We start from the raw sequence: 19,808 nt of genomic DNA, 5'->3' as shown, positions 1-19,808 counted from the left end.
AGCGCATAGCCACTGAAACAACGCGGCGCATCTCATCGAAGTAAGAGGCCATCTATTCACGACGGGCTTGCCGGAGCTCGCTTACGTCTTCGACAAGGTTGGTCGGTTCATTTTAAAGAACTACTCACGGACATATAGCCAAGCTTAAATAAAGAGGTTCCCTAGCATTACCACATTTAAAGAAACACAAATTACTTCGTCTTGTCCTTCTTTCACAAGCTTTATCGTACTCATTGATCCTTTTCTTCGCTACACATTGCACCACCCCATCGGGTATTTCTACGACTAGATCGCCAGCACAACGTGCAGCCCATGTCTGCCCGTACAAATCTCTTCTTCCACTCACCGCTGCCTCTCTTTGTTTCGTTACGAAAATCAGGCTCCGGATAACGTGGCGTCTATCACTGACCGCGTTACATTTGTTGATAGCGCACAATATTTGAATGTTGTGGAGCAGCACATGAATGCCTGCAAAGACGTCTTTATTTCAAATGCGGATTATATGAATTTATGCGTGCTTTGTATGTGTGTTCTGTGCATTCTAAACCTTTACTGCGCCTCCATCTCCTCCCCTTATAAAATTTCCGCTCGGTTCCTTAGGGTAATTAAAAAAATAGATTGTTAACGAAATAATTACGGTGCCCCATGGATTTTGCTCTGTCTCGGCGTGTATTCAACATAACCCTTCAACTACGCACCGCCATCTCGACCTTTCACCTATACATAAAGCTTTTCTATGGCTAATATACGGGACCATTGCCCAATTCTTAAGAAAAAAGATAAAAAAAGCACGACATCAGGATTATGGGGACAATAAAATGGAATGAATTTCCTTGCTCAACATAGCCGCAACAAAATAATTGACTAAATAGGTTTGGGGCACACTTTTTCTCGGTGGTTCTTCAATAATTGGCCACCAGGAACTATAGACGGAACGCATAAGTCAACTTTCCTATTGCTTGTCAAAGGCGGTAAACCTTCGGACGCGTCGCGAAAAGTTGTGTGTTAAAGGAAGCCTGTTGTAAAGTTAGTACAATTAAAACCTATGAAGAGGCCGGTGTCCAAATCACACTTGCAGCGCCAAAAAGTTGATGCTACTAATGTGTCTTGAGACCTATAGCGTTAAACGCCTGACGTCGCTAGGGAACGAAGATCGCTCTGCGTTTATACATCACAGGAACAGAACGCCTCAGGCCAGCTCTTGCCACGTCGTAGTCTTCTCGTGATGGTGATTCCATAAGACGTTCGGCGCGTGAAAAAAACTTGCTTCAAGGTTTCAAGTGCCGACAAACAGCTCCGCAACGGAGGAGGAAACCCCTGTCACCAGAGCGGACAGCGGTTTTGCTACACCGCCAGCTGAGAAAAGGACGTCCACGCTCTGCAACATGCAGTGCCCGTCAGTGTCCTATAGTTGTGTTCACTGCTGTGTCGTTTTTAGCCTGCACTGGAGATGTCTCGAGAGCTTCTAAATTACTAGCGATCGCGAGAGCAGAGAGAAAGCCTCAAAAATAATGACAAGTGCAATGTTTAAGGCGTCGGTGCAGGGAATAAAAACACTATATTTAAGTGCCACCTATTCTTCTTGTCTTTATCGCTCTATGCTGTACTACGAATATTCTAGCCTTTCTTGAACAAAATGGTTAAGAAAAAATTCTGCGGAGACACTTCAGACTACTTACGCGTGGTAATGGGAAAGCATGTCGTGGACGCAAGACGTACACGCTTGGCGGGGATCTAAGGCGATGAGTCTTTTTTTTTTCTTTCGAAATATGCTACCACCCACATATACGCGCGCGTATGACACCACCTGGAATGCTATGCGACGAATGGTTGCAGCTCAGTTTTGATACGAAAATTGGTTTTTGGGGAACTGAATGGCGCAGTAACTGTCTCACATCTAGGTGGGCACCTCAACCGCGCCTTAAGGGTGGAGTTAAAGTCTGGGAATGCATACAATTCAAGGTGCATATGTCGTCGTTTCGAATCCCTGTCGCAAGGTAGCCTCCAACTTGACTAGCACATGTAAGCGATATGCAGCGAGAAATCGTATTATTTCTTTGTTGGTACACAGCGCAGAGGGTAACCGCGTTTACGAAATTCTGAAAACTGCTATGCATATTACTTACGGTGGGCTACACGCCTCCCAATAATTAAGAAGCCTAACAGTAACAGTTAAAAAGTTAACTATTCAACATTAGTTAACCAGCCTGCTAGTTAGACCGCTTAGTTTTATTCTGATGTACTACATCACTGACAATGCTATGCCGAGAAAGGTCTCTTCTAACTCAAAAAGCCTACGTTTAAAAATTGCGTAAACTCCTAGGTGAAGCACCCACTATATGGACGAACGACATGTATAGGATTGTCTGAAGTATCGGTGCTCGGCTTGCTGTGTGCGCCATACGGCCGCTAGATGGCGTCATCCTTTTTTTCTTGCCATCGGTGGGATTTTCAGCACCTTCTGCGAGCGCATGCACACACACACACACCGCAAGGTTTCCTCGTAATTGGACTAGTAATGTTTTTTGCGTTAAAATTGACACCGTGATTATGAAACTTGATGACGGCAAGCTGCGACTGACGCTCTAAGAGGAGGCTTGCACACACGAAAAAAAATTCTGTGGAAGGGGGGGGGGGGGGGGCGCTTCTGGACGGTGCAGGTGAGTGGAATTTGGGTGCATAGGTGGGTCGAGGGTAGAGATGTGAGGGTGGACAGCCTCTTATCGATGGGGGTGGGGCGGGAGGTGGCCGGTGAGTGGCGCTTCCCTATAGGGCGACTGGCTTTCCTATTGCGTCCTTGAATCCGATTTCGTCGTCGCTTTTCGTAATGCTGCTGCGTCGGCTTCTCTGCGGAGGCATTTTTGAGGCTGGTGGCTGATGACGGGTGGCGCTTTTCGAGTGTGGAGGCTGCACTCGCCGAGGCTTCACACAAGAGAAATTTCCTGTCTTCGAAAAGATAACGCTGGCATTTTCGCCACGCGCCACTCTTACTGCTACGCAGTAGAATTAATTCTATAACAAACCTCAGAAACAGACTTTTGTGTCACAAATTTGTTACAGTGCGATCGAAGAAATGCCGGTCAGCGAACTTATCGCAAGCTATTACTGCGGGAGACTTTCTCGTGTGACGAAAAGTAAAGCACTCAATGAGTCCGATTTGCACCTCGATTTGCACCACGGCTCCGATTTGCACCACTGGTCATAGCCATCCCTAAATAACTGCACTTTTGCTAAAAATGTTCACACGTGGGACCACCTCTCTTCACAGTTAGAACGATGAAATTGCACTGACCAGTCTGCGTATGTGTATTGCCATCGTTGAATATAGGGAAATTTTTTTCGCTCATCGCCTGCAGACCATTCGGCCTGCTTTTGTCGGCACGCGTACCCGATAGACATCGCAAATACAAGCCGGCCCCCTGCACACAGCGGGCAGAACGCGACAACGACCCAGCGCACTTTAATCAGGTTTTCTCATTCAAAGCGCCGATTCCTCAAAACCGTCGCTGCAACAAACAGGGGACCGTCCGAGTACTAATTAAGTTCTCTTTGTGTTACAGGAACCGCACATTTGTATCGGGCTGTGCAAGTGGAAAGTACTCATCATGGTCGGTCGGAATGGAAAAAGGAAATTGAAAATTGTTCTTTCGGTAAAAGAAAGGGCGCACTCTCTCCCATATCTCGGTGGACACCGGAACCGCGCCTTGAGGGAAGGGAAGACGGAAGGAGTGAAAGAAGAAAAAGACAAAGAGGTGCTTACGTGGAGGGCTCCGGAATAATTTCGACCACTTGAGAATCTTTAACGTGCACTGAAAAGGCACAGCACGAGCCGGAATTCCAGGGTTCGAACCCAGCCGCAGCAGCCTCGTTTCGATGGAGGCAAAACGCAAAAGGCACCCGTGTGCTGTGCGATGTCAGTGCAGGTTAAAGATCCCTAGGTGGTCGAAATTATTCAGAAACCGTATGAATGGCAGCCCGAAATGTTTTTTTTTCTTTTTGCAACAGCTGCAAGTACAAATTCAGTCACTTTTATGCTCATGAAGCCTGCAGTTGAACTCGAGGAACCCTCATGGAGGAAGCAGGGCGTACAAAACGTGGCCATCTCGCACCGCATGCGCTTTCAAACGACAAACTTGGGCGCAGGGTATTTGGGTCGCACCAAATAGTACAAAATCCCAACGAATGAAACACAACAGAAAAAAGGCTGTGCACGTAGGAAAATACGGTATTTGAAGTTGGAGTAGCGACTGTGATCGGGGCTTGGCCAGTGGGCTTTGAGGTGCAGCACTGAAGCGTAAGCCACCGAAGCATCTGTCGACGGGCGCGAGTGACTGCACTCCCGCGCTCTTCCGACGCTGCGAGCGTTTTCTTTGAGGGTTTACGAACAGGCCCGGTAATGGTGCCGGTTTCAAAGGACACTGCAATCGTCTCCGGTCAGTACTGAGACAGACTGCATCCATTTATTTCGGGCAGTGAAAACGCCCAGTCAGTGCGCTCGTCAGGTCCAATTTTTTATTTGCCTAATAACAAATTCATGCCTAACAATTCTGGCCAAAAACATTTTTTTATTGGGAAACAGTGTGTGAATCAATTTTTTCATATATTGTAAGATTTTTCTACAACATTCAGTATACCCTGAGCAGGCTTGCATTGTTTCGTTTGCTATTGACGTTTTTGCTGTCGTCAAAAACGTTTCCCGTTGCATGGTTTTCTAAGGTAGTCTTAACTGCTCGATGCGAGTGGTGGAAAAACTTTAAAATAAAAATTTTGTTACGCGCCGGAAGAATGAACCGTTACCTTCAATATTAGTAGTTAGCTTACAATATTCCAATATTCAAAATGTTTGTCCAAAAAAAGCTGGAGATGCCATTGCACATTTCATGCTCTTTCTTTCCTCTCTCTTCGTACTGTACGGCGCAAGTTTTCGTACTAAGCTGAAGGCAATTCGCCCAAGTCGTCACCATGATATAAACCCTCTTCTGAGCGTAATCCTATAGACCCTAGACGTATCACTCGAACTTACCTCGAATTTGGAAAGAAACAAGCCTTGTGTAGGGAACAGTGCTCAATACATTGCTCAGTAATCTCAAGAGTTATTCATGTAGACAGAAGCTCATAATCTTCCTTTGTGAGCGTCTGGCTTCATCGAGAGTCAAGCGTTGACACGGCACAGCACGGTGCTATCTCAGCGTCGCACCACATGGAGCAAGAGTGTCATTAGGGCTCTTGTCATTCCGTTTTCAGCGGCTCATTGTAAGTCGATATGGTCAGCGGCGACAGCATACGTTTCTTTACTCAGTTCACAGGGTAGCCGTGCTTGATAGCGTGCCTGTTTGATTGAATGCGGTCCCGAACAAAGGAAAGAAAACGGAACCATTAGCTGCATCAAGCATGCACCCTGCGACGCTGTCCGATCGGTGGTTGCCACGCAAGGACAAAGTATAAAGGAGCAACGCAACGAGGAGACGGGTATGGCACCCAGCCACGAAACAGCGACCGCTACCGGCCAGTAGGGTTGCCATGGAAACACACGGCGTCCGCACGTATACATAGCGGCAGTGACGGCGCGGTCTGACACGGAGGTGCACTGAAAGACACTTTGCGAGGAGCAAGGCGAGCTCATTACAGCCCCGTCGATATGGCATTAGCACCTGAACGAAGGCACTTATAGACACGTGTCGGAGCTAACAGCATCCTAACAGCGAGCGCTTCACTTTGTGAATAGGCAGCGGTTGGATTCATCGCTGCTCGTCTGAAGACGTTCGTTTAGTCGTGGCATCGTGCTCGGCGTCATGGCGAAATGTTTGTTGGTCGTTCGTCGTACATGTGTCGTCGACTGCAAGGTCACTTGCCTCCAGCCGTGAACTGGGGCTGTTCATTAACTTGGTACCATTCGTGCAACACCTGCATTGTCCTTTGTGCCAGTGAAGCGATATACGGCGTCGAACTCCCGGGTTCTTGCTCTCAACTGCGGAAACTACGTTGACTTCGGATGAGCTACAGCTACGCCCAAAACGTGCAGCATCCTGTGTTTCTCGACTCCGTTGTATAAAGTTGCTGAGCACCCGTCTCCGCGATTCCCTCTCGTCACTAAGTTCTTGGCGCGCATAGTTGACAGGACCCACAAGCGTGGCCCTTGGAGTGTTCCGTGTTGCTCCAGCTGTGGTCGTCGCGGGACCTTTGCCTCGAGTCCGACAACTGCCGCTCGAAAACAATCCGTTCCAAGGAACATTACGAAAGGGGCACTGTCCCGCCGGCTGCGGATGACGACACGTGTTAACCCAGGAATGGTGAACATAGTAAGCGGGATTTTAGTCCTTTCCACTTTTATTCGTCACCACTTGCGTTTGGTGACGCGCTCACGTGTGCTGATTTGCATGCGCCATGCGAAAAAAATATCCACCATGACTTTTTTGGCCTTACATTTTTATTTGCGCGTGAACACTGGTTCTGGATTTATAAAGAGTGAAACTTCGATGTGTTAAAAAATATAACATGATGCGTGAACAAATAACTTGATTTGAACACTCACTATCGTCAGTTTTATCATACGGGCTGTTGATAAATGCTTTTATTCCACTGCTCGGACTGATAGCACGTACTAAATGACATTGTGAATGCGCACTAAATGGGGCGGGAAAAAATGCGGACTAATGTCCTTATCGGAGTCGTTCAGTACTCGTTGAAACAAATTTGGCCCCTAAGGATGCACTAAGCTCTGGCGGCAGTTGATAATTGAAAATTCTCGATCATCTAGAGCTGTGTAGTAAATCTCGGCAACAAAACCTTGAAGTAGCGAGATCTAAAACTGGTGTTGATGTAGACATTGATACTGAAACATCTGTGTTAATACTGATTCTATGTCACTGTCTATGGTATGTTCTTCACCAATCTCAGCATCGGATATCAGTGTTCTTTGGGGCTATGCATAAACTACCACTACAGCTTAAGTAGCGAAGGAAAGACTTGTCGCGCGGTAGAGTATGGTGTCATTACACCGATGTTAAAACTTTACCTATCCCTTTCTACGTTGGACCATGGTCGATGACCTTGCAATAGATGCACAGGGTCCAGAAGCATGCAGTGCAAAGGCTAGGTCGAGGTCCGCTGCGGTTCTGCGCATGTTGAGAGCACTGATTTCTTCATTAAAACAGGGGACAGTCTAACCCAAACCCCCAACGTCTACTGTGAAGCGTATCGCCGCAATCACAACCACGCTGTGCAGATCTAGTCGCGGAGTTTGTAGCTCGTTAACAATTTTCTGCAGCCCTCGAATCCAGATCACACACCAGGAAGACAGGGGCTACTCTGCGTCACCAAAATGCGTGTAAAATGCATTTACAAGAGCCTGAGAGAATTCACATGCTTGTCTCAGGTTGCTGTAAATAATAGTGGCAGTAATCAGGGCAGAATGCCTTTGCAGGAGCCACGTATTCCGTAGGCAAGCGCCTTTGCAGGAAAACAAAAAAAAACACCAATTTGCTCTTGGTTTAGTATAACTTTATCAACTTTTCTGGCAGTAAATTACAAAATTAGCATTCTCATGCCTTCGGTCCGGAGCGCAGACGCATGCACAGGCGGTAGACTCCCAAATAATGCATATACACTGAGGTAGGCATTCTCCCATGTAAATGGCTTCACTTTAACTACAGACGTATACACAGGGCAACGAGTCCCCACCGCTAAAGAAACGCAAGTAACTGTTGTCAGCGCCATTCACATGAAACGTTATTTTACACATTATTTCCAAGCATATAGGATGCCTTCAGTACCACTACCTGAATATCTCAGCAGTGCTTTACACTCTAAACAGAAAGGAGTAAAAAGGGTGTAGGCTGTCCTCTCGTTCTGGTAACATATATGCGTATTCGTGTTTAGAGTGTACTGGCGCGCTCAGCTTCATACTTAGGCCTCAGAAAGTGACGCGTCGGAATTTCAATGTGGTTACTTCCACGTCATTGTGACGGTTGATTTCACAACATGCGAGGCCGAAAGCCAGCTACACGGCGGCAGCGATAATGTCATTTACCGAAATTCCTCCGGCTGAGCGGCCGGGAAACACACCGTGCCGCATCCCTCCAGCTGCTCGTTGTTCTTCTATCATTTTTGTCTTCTCTCTTTTGTCACAAAACGGCATGGTTGGCCATCATACCTCACATCATCCATACTCGATTAGAACACAGACGAACGGTCAAAACAAAGCGGGTGATGTATTCGCAGTCAGGGTTATGTGACATTGGCTGCGTCGCTGTCACTAGCAGCGTGCCCGTCAGAGCGAGACGCGCCTCTGTTGCGCTCGTAATAGCGTATACCGGGAAGAGACGCCATCGGCCCGGCATCCGGTGTGTCGTCATCGGTTTGAGTGAACTACCTCCGCGTGCTGGGCGTCGGTGCAGACCCCTCTGGCCACCACGCATGACTGAGCGATAGTTGCGCCTTCCGTCACCGGGGACCGGCGAACAGTCGTCAGTCCCGGGCAATGTTTGCATCTCTGTAACCGCCTGAGATAGCAAGGACAGCGCCTATGAGGCCTGTACATGTAGCATGAGAGCGTTAGTTCTCCGATGTTCGTGCATTCGCCCGAGTTGTGCTGTCGCGTTCGGCGCCCGCTGCGCAAAGCGGTGCCCTTGTTCGGACGCTCGAAAGCGGGAAGACTCGGTTGAACCATCAGTGCCCCTTGAGTATACGTGCTAGCTGGCCGCCGAGTGTTGGAGTACCGTTCCCCGAGACTTGAGCACGACGCAGTGCTCCAACCCTTCGGCGATTTCGTGGTTCGCCTTTGGACGCCCGACGGAGTGGGGAAGCGTCTGATGCCTCCCTGGAAAGTGTGCTGAATATGAGCGGGTCGTACGAACTGCACCGGCTACCGTCGGATGCCATGTCTCCAGCGCTAATTGCCGACGACTCGCCGCCCTTCGCCATGATAACGGTAAGCATGAGGTGACGGTAAACTCCGAAGCTCGGAGGAAACAGTCTCCATATCTATGCGAGGGCCATTGACACTCCAGGCTCTTTGTGCCCACGCACAGAGCGTTTTAAATTGCCTTATCTTACTGCAGGCTCTCATGTCTATTCCTGTAAGTCTCAGTTGACAGCAATCGCATGACTCATTTTATGCAGCGAGAAGTCAGTCTTATATGCATATTTAGGGATTGGCGAGTAGCAATCTTTGGTAGCGAGTCCAGTGCGAATTCAATAGCCATAGCACCGAAGATAAAAGGGAGTACTTTCCGGGCAGTTTCTGTCGTGTCCAAAGAAGGGTTACGATGTTAACGCAGTTAAACCGAGTAGACGTGCAAGCACATGTGTTCATTCTTCACCTCTTTGTGGCATCTGCATGTGTAGGGAACCGCGTTTCTGGCTCTTCGTCGTCTTTTCTCCACTCGGCGGCAGCTGGCCTGACGCCCTCTTTCCATTGGCGGCAGCTTGCGGGACGCTCCTCCGAACTAACCCGTGCTTACCCGAGTTACTTCGATCGCACAAGACATCATTCTTGCTCGGGGTTGGTACGTCTGGAGCAGTGCTTTCAGACTAGCAGCGCGAAGCTGAAAAGAAAACGGCTCTGGACTGCTTCCTAAGCGGGACCCTTGAATTGATTCTGCGGTTCCTTACGGCTATGCTGACACTTGTCCAGCATCAAAAGGCTCATTGACCGGCGCGAAAATTTTGATTTAAAAATCTCACCACCACTTCAGTAAAACTCGTGACATCCTTTAGTGTCGACACAAAATAGGTGTCTATGCATGCATATCACTTGTGAAATCGGTCGGTGATGGCGGCAGCTGTATTTCGTTTTTTTATTGCTTGTAAACCTTTGTATCGGATGAGAGCGACCTCTTTTTAATTATAACGCAGTACCCTGCCGATACAGGCGAACTTCTATTTCTCCACAGTGTCCCTCTAACAAGCAGCTCGGCCTCGGCGGCTGCAAGATCGCCACGTGTAATCGGAGAAATGCTTTTGCTTCGTACCTGTGCTGAAGATATTTCAATAATTTTGGGGTTTTTCAAGAGAACAATATAGAATTGAATAGTTGATGTAATTAGAGATCTGCTTCAATCAATCTGCCTCAATAAAAAGTGGCCAAAAACTCCAATTTTTTGTAGTTTAGATTTTTCCTTTCAACTAATCTGCAGCCGCGCAACCAAAACAAAAACTTCTATGCAATAAACGACAAGTCTTTAAAAGCTGGACAGGAAAAGAAAGTGAATTCACGCTTCTCTTGGCAAAATTAAACTTTCGTAAAAGCCACCTAGCAGCAGTTTCACCTGCACTATAACCGCTAACGTATTTTTTTTCCACCTCAAACATTGGAATAGATAGAGGTCGCTGCATTACAGATCAGTTTTTCGTTACAGATATACAGAGGTGTAGCCATGAAATTTAAACATTTAATGCTCGGCGATTTGACATTTTTCGATATGGCACTGCGGGCCGGTATCGAAACTTTTCTTCCAAGATTCACCAAATATTCGTCTTGAATTTAAATGCAATAACTTTTTCCCCATCGGTACCGAGGTCACCTAACGAAAGCCTTTCTACCGTTCCCCAGTAACTGAAAATTGAACTTATAGCTGAAGCTTCCTTCCAAGGATGCGCATCTGCTACTAACTATGCGCATAGCCGTTTGGTTGTCTTGTTTGCTTCTGAATACATCGCCTATACTCTGTCCAACAGTTGATGTTGGAGACAGTGCGTGAAAAAGTGGGAACAATTCGTAAGCCAACTGCGACGTTCCTCTTACACTGCACACTAATTTATGCACTCTAGAAACTTCAACATTTCTACGAGTTTGCTACATGCGCTTCAACGAAAAACTAGTGTAGTGGAAAACCTGAGGTACATGAAGGCGACACACACTGACATAGACAGAGTTCTCCGAGCGTGTCGTCTTCACGTCCCCCTGGTTTTCCGCTGGTGTTCGTTTTCGCCAAATCTTTTATGCCCTCGCAGGAACATTAAGAAGCTACTGGCTTTTTATCAGGTTCGCAGACTTAGAAACTGTGTTCAAACGAAGTTCCTCTATATTTTTTAGACACAACTGCAGCTTGAAAAGCACGAACACATAAGGAAGGAAAGCAAAGATCAGACCACATGCGAACTTCTGCATGGACGCCTACCATATAAGGAAAAGAGGCGGGAACTGCGTAAGCGATGCTTCGATTTTCTTGTATATATAGCTCGGAGTAGGGCCTTTTTTCTGCCACATAATACGATATACATCCTTTGCCAATAGTAACCAGGCTGCACGGTTTGCTTCTAATTCGAATAGTAGATCATAAAGATCAAAACGCTCTCGGTAGGCGAGGACAAGGGTTCTCCTGAACATACGGAGATTTAGAGCTTCAGGGCTGACATAATAGTTTCAATATACGACTGAGAAGCAAACCGTATAGCCTGGTTATTTTTGGCAAAGACTGTACCTTTCGATGTGTCGTTGGCAGGTGTCTATCTTTCTGTATTGTGTGCGCATGCGCGATGCAGCCTTTATATTCACCTTGCCTTGGTACAAAAAGTCGGTTGCGAGTGCAGCGATTGCCCGTGTCTGTGGGTATTTCTTCCTTATGTGTTCGTGGTTTTCGCGCTGCAGTTACGTCTGAAGAAAGTAACGAACTTGACCAAAACCTCGTTTTACTGAAGTTTTTTTGTTGTGTCATTATTTTACCCCTCTGCTTTCCGCTGCTGTTTCAAGATGAGCGACCAATTAACACGCACATCCACTATTCTGGACCTAATAAATATGAAAAGACACGCGGAATCTTGATCAGAGCAATACTGCCGGCCCTCGCGTTTACACAGGTGGTTTACAGTCCGGAAGATTGCATCACTTGTGAAATAGACCAGAGGAACGTCAGCAGGTTAGCTTTAGGCGCACATGGTCGCACTATGAATGAAACCATTCACTAAGGTAAGAAGGGCTGAAGTTTCTAAGCTCACTTAAAGGAACATTCAACATGAAGCACGGTTGAACCAATTCGACGAGAAGCGATCAGTCGCTAGAGTTTTCAAGTAGCACTGTGGTTTGGATAGCGCGTAGAAGAGAACTGCATATATAGTTTTAGGGCCAAAGTGTCTATAAAATAAAAGGACGAGAAAGGAGGGAAGAAAGTACGAGGTTCTGAATTATTTGCGATGAAACTGAAGAACATCAGGAGCTTTGCGACTGGGAGAGTGCAGTCATTATATTCTTGTAAGCAATTCCTTGATGTCTCAACGTACCTTTCAGACCTATGCATTTCGCTTTATGACTTACTGGCCCATTCTTCAACAATTTTGAAGGCATCAGATTGCGAAATTAATATACTCTGTGATACTTAAAGATTTTCTCCAAACTTTTTTATTTATAGAACAAATATTCGTACCCAGTTAGTATTCGAAACGTTTTATGGTTGGAAACCCCTACGAAAAGTCGACTACGTTTTGCAATGTGCCAAGTGTTTCATTGATTTCTAAGAACAAGTCTACAATACCCCTCGGTAGTGGGGATGATGACGATGATTATTTTTATAGCGCAAGGGCACCTGGGGCCAAAGAGCGCCATGGAACAATGTGTTTTCGGCTACTCAGGGTGGTCAGAGGACCATGTCCCACGCAGTTCACCCAAAAGAAGCCGAGCACCAGGCCAGTGGAAAGCTCGAACCCCGCACCTCCCGCATGAGAGGCGAATGCTCAAGCCACTAGGCCACCGCTGCGGTGCAGTGGATACTTCTAATGTGGATACTCCTACGTCGGACAAACGGGTCGGCATGTAACCGAACGCTTGAAGGACCACGCCGGCACCATCTTGTCCGGCACTGGTACTGCGCTGCGCTGCAATGACACTGCTGGTTGAAGCCGTCTTTTGAACAAAATGCTGGATTGCACAACAGCAGCAATAGAGACATGCGTACGCACGAAATCGTCCAAATCTATGATATCCACAAGCAGCGCCCGCAGCTGTAAGCGTCCCATTGGGGTCTATGTTCGAAAAAGGTATACAGCTGAACCTCGTTATAACGAAGTTGAAGAGGCCCGGATATTACATCGTTATAGCCTGTGTGGATCGAGCTTCGAAGAGATATTATCATTCCTTCATTATATATTTTATTTCGTGAACAACCGTTTCGTTATAGCTAACGCGGTTCGACTGTATATCTAAGGAAGTAACTTTTGCTACAAAACTATCATGTGCCAGTAATGTTTTCCATTGTTCTTTATCCTGCTTTCTCTTCATGACTACCTTATTTAGGCGCAGGATTATTAAAAAATTTTATTTGTTTGAAAGTGTTGCTGTTTGCTGCTGTTTTCGCCGTCTTACATACCGTCTCTTCCGGTTATGGCGTCTGAACCGTTCTAACTAGCCGAGCTATGCAGCTTATTTCACTGGTTTGGTTTTCTATACGCTTTGCCCCTTCAGTGCGGTCGGTATTCGCACCTATTAATAATTTTTTACCCAAGTTAACTTTGAGGTTGTGCATGTAGTCTGTGAGGGCAGAAGAAATAAAGCATGGTAAGTTCTTAAGCGCCTAGCAGCAGGCTTTGACTAGCGCCATGTCACTCGCAACGTTATGGCTCAAGCGGCGAAACGAATGAACTAGGAAAGGGACACTTCAAAAGGGACATGAGCGCACGGCTCGGATGTTAGTATGTATAGGTCATAGCGTGGTAATATGGGTGAATTAGAACCGCAGTGGTGGCCTAGTCGTTTGAGCATCCGGCCGCCTCACATGTGGGAGGTGCGGGGCTCTATCCCCAGTGCCGCCGGGTACCCACCGGTGATACAATGGGTACAAGGTTTCTCCTGGTCTAGTGCTCGGCTTATTTAGGGTGAAATGCTTGGGAAATGGGTCTTCGTCCCCACCTTTAGTATTCGAAAAAAACAGTGTGCCATGGCGCTCTTTGGCCGCAGATGCCTTTGCGCTATAAAAATTCATAATCGTCATATGGTTGCATTTGTGACTTATTATGAACCTGAGCAAATGGGGACTATACCTTGGTGCAAGTTTAAAAAAATAAGCTTTTGAGGAAAGCAAAGGCGCTGTAAGTGTCTCACTGAATTGTAGCCACAGCCCAAGAGACCTGAAGAAGATAGGAAAGCTCCCATATAGCCTGTACCTTGTCCGCCATCTAACAAGTATGTCGTGCTTTGCAGCCGCAAAACCTAAATACTTTCCCTGCACCGAAGGTTCCTTCGAATCATTCCTTCCAGTTAGCCAGTTGCTACCAATTCGTCTGGCGCGTAAAACAACACCCGTGCAGAATCGTGCGGTTCGATCGCATTGTGCCAGGTCATCTGCAGCACCATTTCATTCCGCTTACCAATGTGCTGTTTTCGCGCGCAGGCCGGGTCAGCGGCGAACGGTGATGGCCCCGTGCCGGCACCCAGCAAGTCAGGCTGGGTGCGCACCAGCGGCAGCATGAACCCCAACCTGTACGCCACCAAGAAGACGGTGGCGCAGGGCTTGTTGGACGTGGCCCTGCTCTCGGTCAACGCCACGCAGCTCAAGAACATCATCCAGCGCGGCGAGGACCACGACTTCTACACGCTGCTCGTGGTGCTCATCTCCGTCTCCATCGGGCTGCAGGTATACATCTGTGCGCAGGCGTGTACAAACTGTGCTGACCGAGGCACGAATGGTTTGATGTCAGTGCCGCGATGAGCGCGGTGCGGGTAATAAAAACGTGCCAGCTCACCAAGTGTTATATGGTGTTAACAAAAACCCCGTAAACTCTCACTTTCCTCCGGGCTAACAGGTGACAGCAGTTGGCGCCCCTCGTGCAGTACGTGAGCTGGAGCTCAAGCAGGAATGAAGCTTCTTAAACTACCGCAGTGGTATCGATATTGCGTATAGAGTGTTTTGCAGCATATTGAGCGAAGTAGTGCGAGAACAGAGCGGTATTCGCTCTGTGCTCGAGATCTCCGTGTACAGCAAACACAGCTCCGATGTCAAATTTCTTGCAATGCAGCACCTTTTATACGCGTTGGCATTTCCTTTAGCCGATATATTTTTTAGCCGGGTATATGCGTAAGCATTTCGTTTATCCGAGTAATTCTGCCTCCCATAATTTTGTATTTTACTTCCTACAGAAAATCTGAAGGTCTAACATGTCGCTTTCGCCCCTAATTGTGCAGTGCTCATTATTGGATTCTGTTTTTGTACCGTAAAAGTTACATCTTGTGTTATCATCCATCGGCAGCGCATTATCTGATTATATTTCTCGATACCGTGTTTGTCACTCTCACGTGGCTAATCACTTGACAGATTGTGTCGCATTTCGTCCTATAAATGCCAGAATATGTGCCTTGTTGGAACTAATTCAAGTGAAACGAATTTTTCCGGACTCAAATTGACCATCAGTCTCACCATAAGCATAGCCAAAGGGTGTTCGAGGATTTAGCTCATTTGTGCTCTTCAGTTCCTACATCCTCGAAATTTCTGCACAGTCATTACTTATTGCAGCGTTCCTGATGTTAAAAATGAATATGAAATGTCAACACGCCCCACAAGCAACAGACGCTACGTTGTGAGCACAAAAATATGATTTCGCTCATGGTGACACTTCTGTGGATGTACAGAAGCAACACAATTTTTTGTCTGCGCATCGGCTGAAGGTTGAGCGCATTTTAGGTAATGGTCCACGTGGGTGTTTTCGGCGCCTGATGCGCATGCGTTGCTGGATTACCTGGGTAGGTCATCTCTCAATAAAACTGCAGTTGTTATTCTAGCGTAGCCCTGTGTACCTCTTTTGTTGCCGTTTTTTGCTGATTGCAAGATGTTTTATCCCCAACAACTAGCCCACATGGTTACCCTGTTACTTTCCATGTTTGATAAACATGTCTCCATGTTAGGATAAACACTAGGCGAAACATCCTGGCAATCGATGTGATGAACCCGAGCGCACTGATCATACTACAACATGTAACGCAGCTGGGAAACATCAAGGTCCGATCCATCGTGCCAACGAATGGTGCCACAATAACAGGAGTCATCTATGACATTGACAATGAAATATCTAATGCAGACCTACCAATTCTCATAAATCAGCAAGCGAACACAGCGTGATTGTGCATGTTGGTCGCCTCGGCAACTCACGTTGTGTGAGGATAACCTTCAAAGGCGACTGCCTTCCACCCTACGTGAAGGTCGGCCACTTTCGCCACCAGGTTCGACCATTTATTCCAAGACCTATGCAATGCTTCAATTGTCAGAAGATTGGACATGTGAAGGGTGTTTGCAGAAATTCGGCCCTGTGCCCTCGATGTGCCGAACCCCACTCAGAAGACAACTGCAGCGCAACCACGTTGAAGTGTCCTAACTGTCAAGGTGATCACTGCGCCTCTTCCAAAGACTGTCCCCAGATCCAGAAAGAGATCACCATTCTTAAACAAATGGTGAGAGACAACTCTACCCACAAAGAGGCCGCTGTGAAAGTACGGCGAAGACGACGTCACCGACGAAGGTCTTCACGGCGGAAAACATCAAGCTTTCAGGAAAAGTCACCTCAACAAGCATCATCATCAGCGGACGTTTCCAGCACTCCGAACACCAATGTTGGAAGGGAGAAAACTGCCAGATCTCTTTCCACAAAGGAATGGCCGCCACTTCCGCGTACACGACCGCCAGAAGAGCCGCAGAAGAAGCCGCCCCCAGTACAGCAATGTCCTGTATCCGAGGGGTCGCGGAATACAGATGAGCAAGTGATAGCACTTATTAGGCCTTTAATGAATGCCATTCGCGTGCTGCTAAGCAACATGCACACACCGTCTGCTAGAAGTGCGCTTCAAGTACTGGACGCTCTGAGTCCGATGCTTGCAACCCTTGAGTAGATCATGGCTCCAGAGCCTTGGTCTTTTAGGGAAGAGGTCCTACAAGCAGCTATTTTTCAGTGGAATGCCCGCGGACTCAAAGCGCGCCTTTCGGATTTCTGTCGCTTAGTGTACGCCAATATGTTTCCCATTATCGTCATTTTCGAGCCGAACTTATCGAACAAATCAGGCTTTCTGGATATAAATTATTTATGTCGTCAGCTGTTTATGAAAACAGTAAGGTTTTGGTATTTATTCGCCGTGACCTCACCCACACTCATCAGCCTGTACCACCTAATGACAGTAATCAATATATATGCCTAAACGTAAGGAAAAAGAATCTGGCCTTTACTTTTGTAGGCGCCTACCTATCTCCGTCAAGTCGATTTGATTACAAAAGACTACGAGACATCCTTTCCTCAACTTCCAATCCCTGGGTCATCAATGGAGATTTCAACGCCCATCATACGCTCTGGGGAAGTCGGATCATCAACGCAAGAGGCAGAGCTCTGGTATCTTTCGCCTACAGTAATGAACTTTGGCTGCTGAATGATGGAAGTCCTACGTTCTTACGTGGCTCCACGTACAGCAGCTGTCTTGACTTGGCTTTCGTCTCACGAAGCCTAGTCAGACGTGCAGGGTGGTTTGCGGACATAGAGACGCACGGAAGCGACCATATCCCCACGTACATCAAGATCAGAGGATTGACCGCTTCCAAAACACAGGATACGATCCAAAGAGTGGACTGGCCTGAATTTCAGTCTATTATGGAAGAACACTGCGACGCCAATTCATCTTTCGACTTGGAAGAGGCATTCAAGAGCGTGGTGCAAGACACTATTTGTACTCTAACATGCTTTTCGAAACTTAAGGATTTTGATGTGGAACTAGAACGACTACGAGCAATCCGACGACGAGCTGAACGAAGGTACCGACGTAAGAAAACAATGGACGATCTACGGACCGCCAGGCGCACGCAAAAGAAGATACAGCGCCGGTTAGACAAGCTCGAATCGCAACGTTGGGCTGCCTTCTGTGAGTCGCTAGATACACGCAAGCCTTTATCGCAACTATGGAGAACGGTGCGCGGGCTGCGGACACTTCCCGTACAGCGATTCCCATTCAAGGCGCTTGACCTCTCTCAAAAGAGATCGGAGATTGACGTGGCAGAGGATTTCTGCGCCAGATTATCCAGCCAACTCACAGCTACCAACATTCCATCGCCTTCGAGCAGCTACCCGCCACCACGTGATTTCCGGTTGGATCTACCATTCTCGATCCACGAACTTAAGGCAGCATTAGCTTTGTGTAGCCGCACATCAGCGCCAGGACCTGACGGAATTTCCTACCGAGCTCTGTGGCACCTGGGGGAGCGAGCGAGAGGAGTTCTTCGTGAGGTTTACAATGAATCTTGGAGAAATGGCACGCTACCAACAACCTGGAAGACAAGTCGCCTTGTTCCACTGCTGAAGCCTGGCAAGTCGCCGTTGGAGCTCTCATCATATCGCCCGATCGCTTTGGCGAGCTGTGTGGGCAAAGTAATGGAGAGGATGGTCCTAGGACGCCTGGAGTGGTACTTGGAGTACCACAACATCTACCCAGATGCCATGGCGGGCTTCCGACGCGGTCGATCATCGATCGATAACGTCGTCGACCTGGTGACCTACATTCAACATGAGAAATGCCGTAAGCGTCTCTGCGCATCCTTATTCCTCGACGTTAAAGGGGCGTATGACAACGTTACGCATGAAGCCATCCTCTCTGCTCTCGCAGAGGTAGGAGTGGGTGGTCGGATGTTTCAATGGATACGGAGCTATCTATCTATGCGATCCTTCTTTGTGAGCACCGAGGAAGGCCATACTTCTCTTCACTATAGCTACCGCGGCGTCCCCCAGGGCGGTGTACTTAGCCCCGTGTTATTTAATCTAACACTAATTGCTCTCCTTGAGCACGTGACAACCACAGTCAGGCTATCAATGTACGCGGATGACATCTGCATATGGACATCTGCAGTAACACGCCTACACTTGCGAGCGAGAATTCAGAGAGCCGCCACACAAACTGTTATCTACCTCCGTAATCGAGGACTGGAAATTTCCTCCGAGAAATGCGCACTAGTGCCTTTTACGCGCAAACCCATGGCAAACTACAGTGTCATGATAAATGGCCAAATAATACGACGGGTCCGATCGTACAAGTTTCTAGGTGTCATAATCGACAGGGACTTGTCATGGAGCCCACACATATCATACGTGAAAAAACTGTTGACAGGCATCTGCCACCTGTTCAAGTTTTTCGCTGGCAAGACCTGGGGAATGTCGCCTAGTGCCATGGTACATCTGTACAGGGTGCTTTTCTAGGATTTCTGCGATACAGCTTGCCAGCAATAAACAACACAGGCAAAACGAAACTACGCACAATACAAAGTCTTCAGGGTCAAGTGCTCCGGATCTGTCTAGGCCTGCCTCAGAGTGCTTCAACAGTGGCTACGATAGGAATCGCTAGAGACCACCTTGTCAAGACCCACATTGAAATTGAAGTACTCAGGACCCATATAAGGCATCTAGCCAGGAATCCTCGTCACCATTTAGCCTCTCTACCAGCGGACAGGCCACACACATCTTTCAGCCAAACGATAACTGCATATGATGAATAATTGCCAGCTTGTTTCACTCCGGCTGCGAGACCTTCGATCCCTCCATGGTGCCTCGCTCAGCCAAAAATCAACCTCGCAATACCCGGTATCTCGAAAAAAGTGATCTGTCATCACCAGCCCTTAGACAGCTCACGCTACTACATTTGTACGAGAACTACCGTGACTGAACGCATATTTACACTGATGGATCTGTCCTTCCAAGCAGCCCCGCGGCGGCAATCGTCATTCCAGCGAAAGCTACAACAATCAAATTTAAGGTGACCCACGCGACAACATCGACGGCAGCAGAGCTCGCAGCACTCTTAACTGCCCTTCATCACATTGGTGATGAACCGCCACACAAATGGACAATATTCTGCGATTCGA

At 47.5% G+C, this 19,808-nt stretch overlaps 1 protein-coding gene across 7 annotated transcripts in view; it reads left to right on the top strand.

Annotated features, from left to right (window-relative positions):
• LOC144107015 (ninjurin-2-like) overlaps positions 1 to 19,808 on the top strand; it is a 68,116-nt gene that overhangs the window by 13,925 nt on the left and 34,383 nt on the right. For 2 of the 7 annotated variants that reach the window (XM_077639997.1, XM_077639999.1), the window contains exon 2: positions 14,322 to 14,564. In XM_077639997.1, the coding sequence (XP_077496123.1) occupies positions 14,322 to 14,564 (243 nt within the window). Of the gene's footprint in view, positions 1 to 8,257; positions 8,930 to 11,035; positions 11,148 to 14,321; positions 14,565 to 19,808 lie in introns of those variants that run through there. The other 5 variants (XM_077639995.1, XM_077639996.1, XM_077639994.1 and 2 more) reach the window with 5 other exon arrangements.

Source organism: Amblyomma americanum, chromosome 10 (genome assembly GCF_052857255.1).
Source record: "Amblyomma americanum isolate KBUSLIRL-KWMA chromosome 10, ASM5285725v1, whole genome shotgun sequence".
Taxonomy (NCBI): Eukaryota; Metazoa; Arthropoda; class Arachnida; order Ixodida; family Ixodidae; genus Amblyomma; species Amblyomma americanum.
The sequence above is the reverse complement of the archived record's forward strand: the minus strand, read 5'-3'. Positions and strand labels throughout refer to the sequence as shown.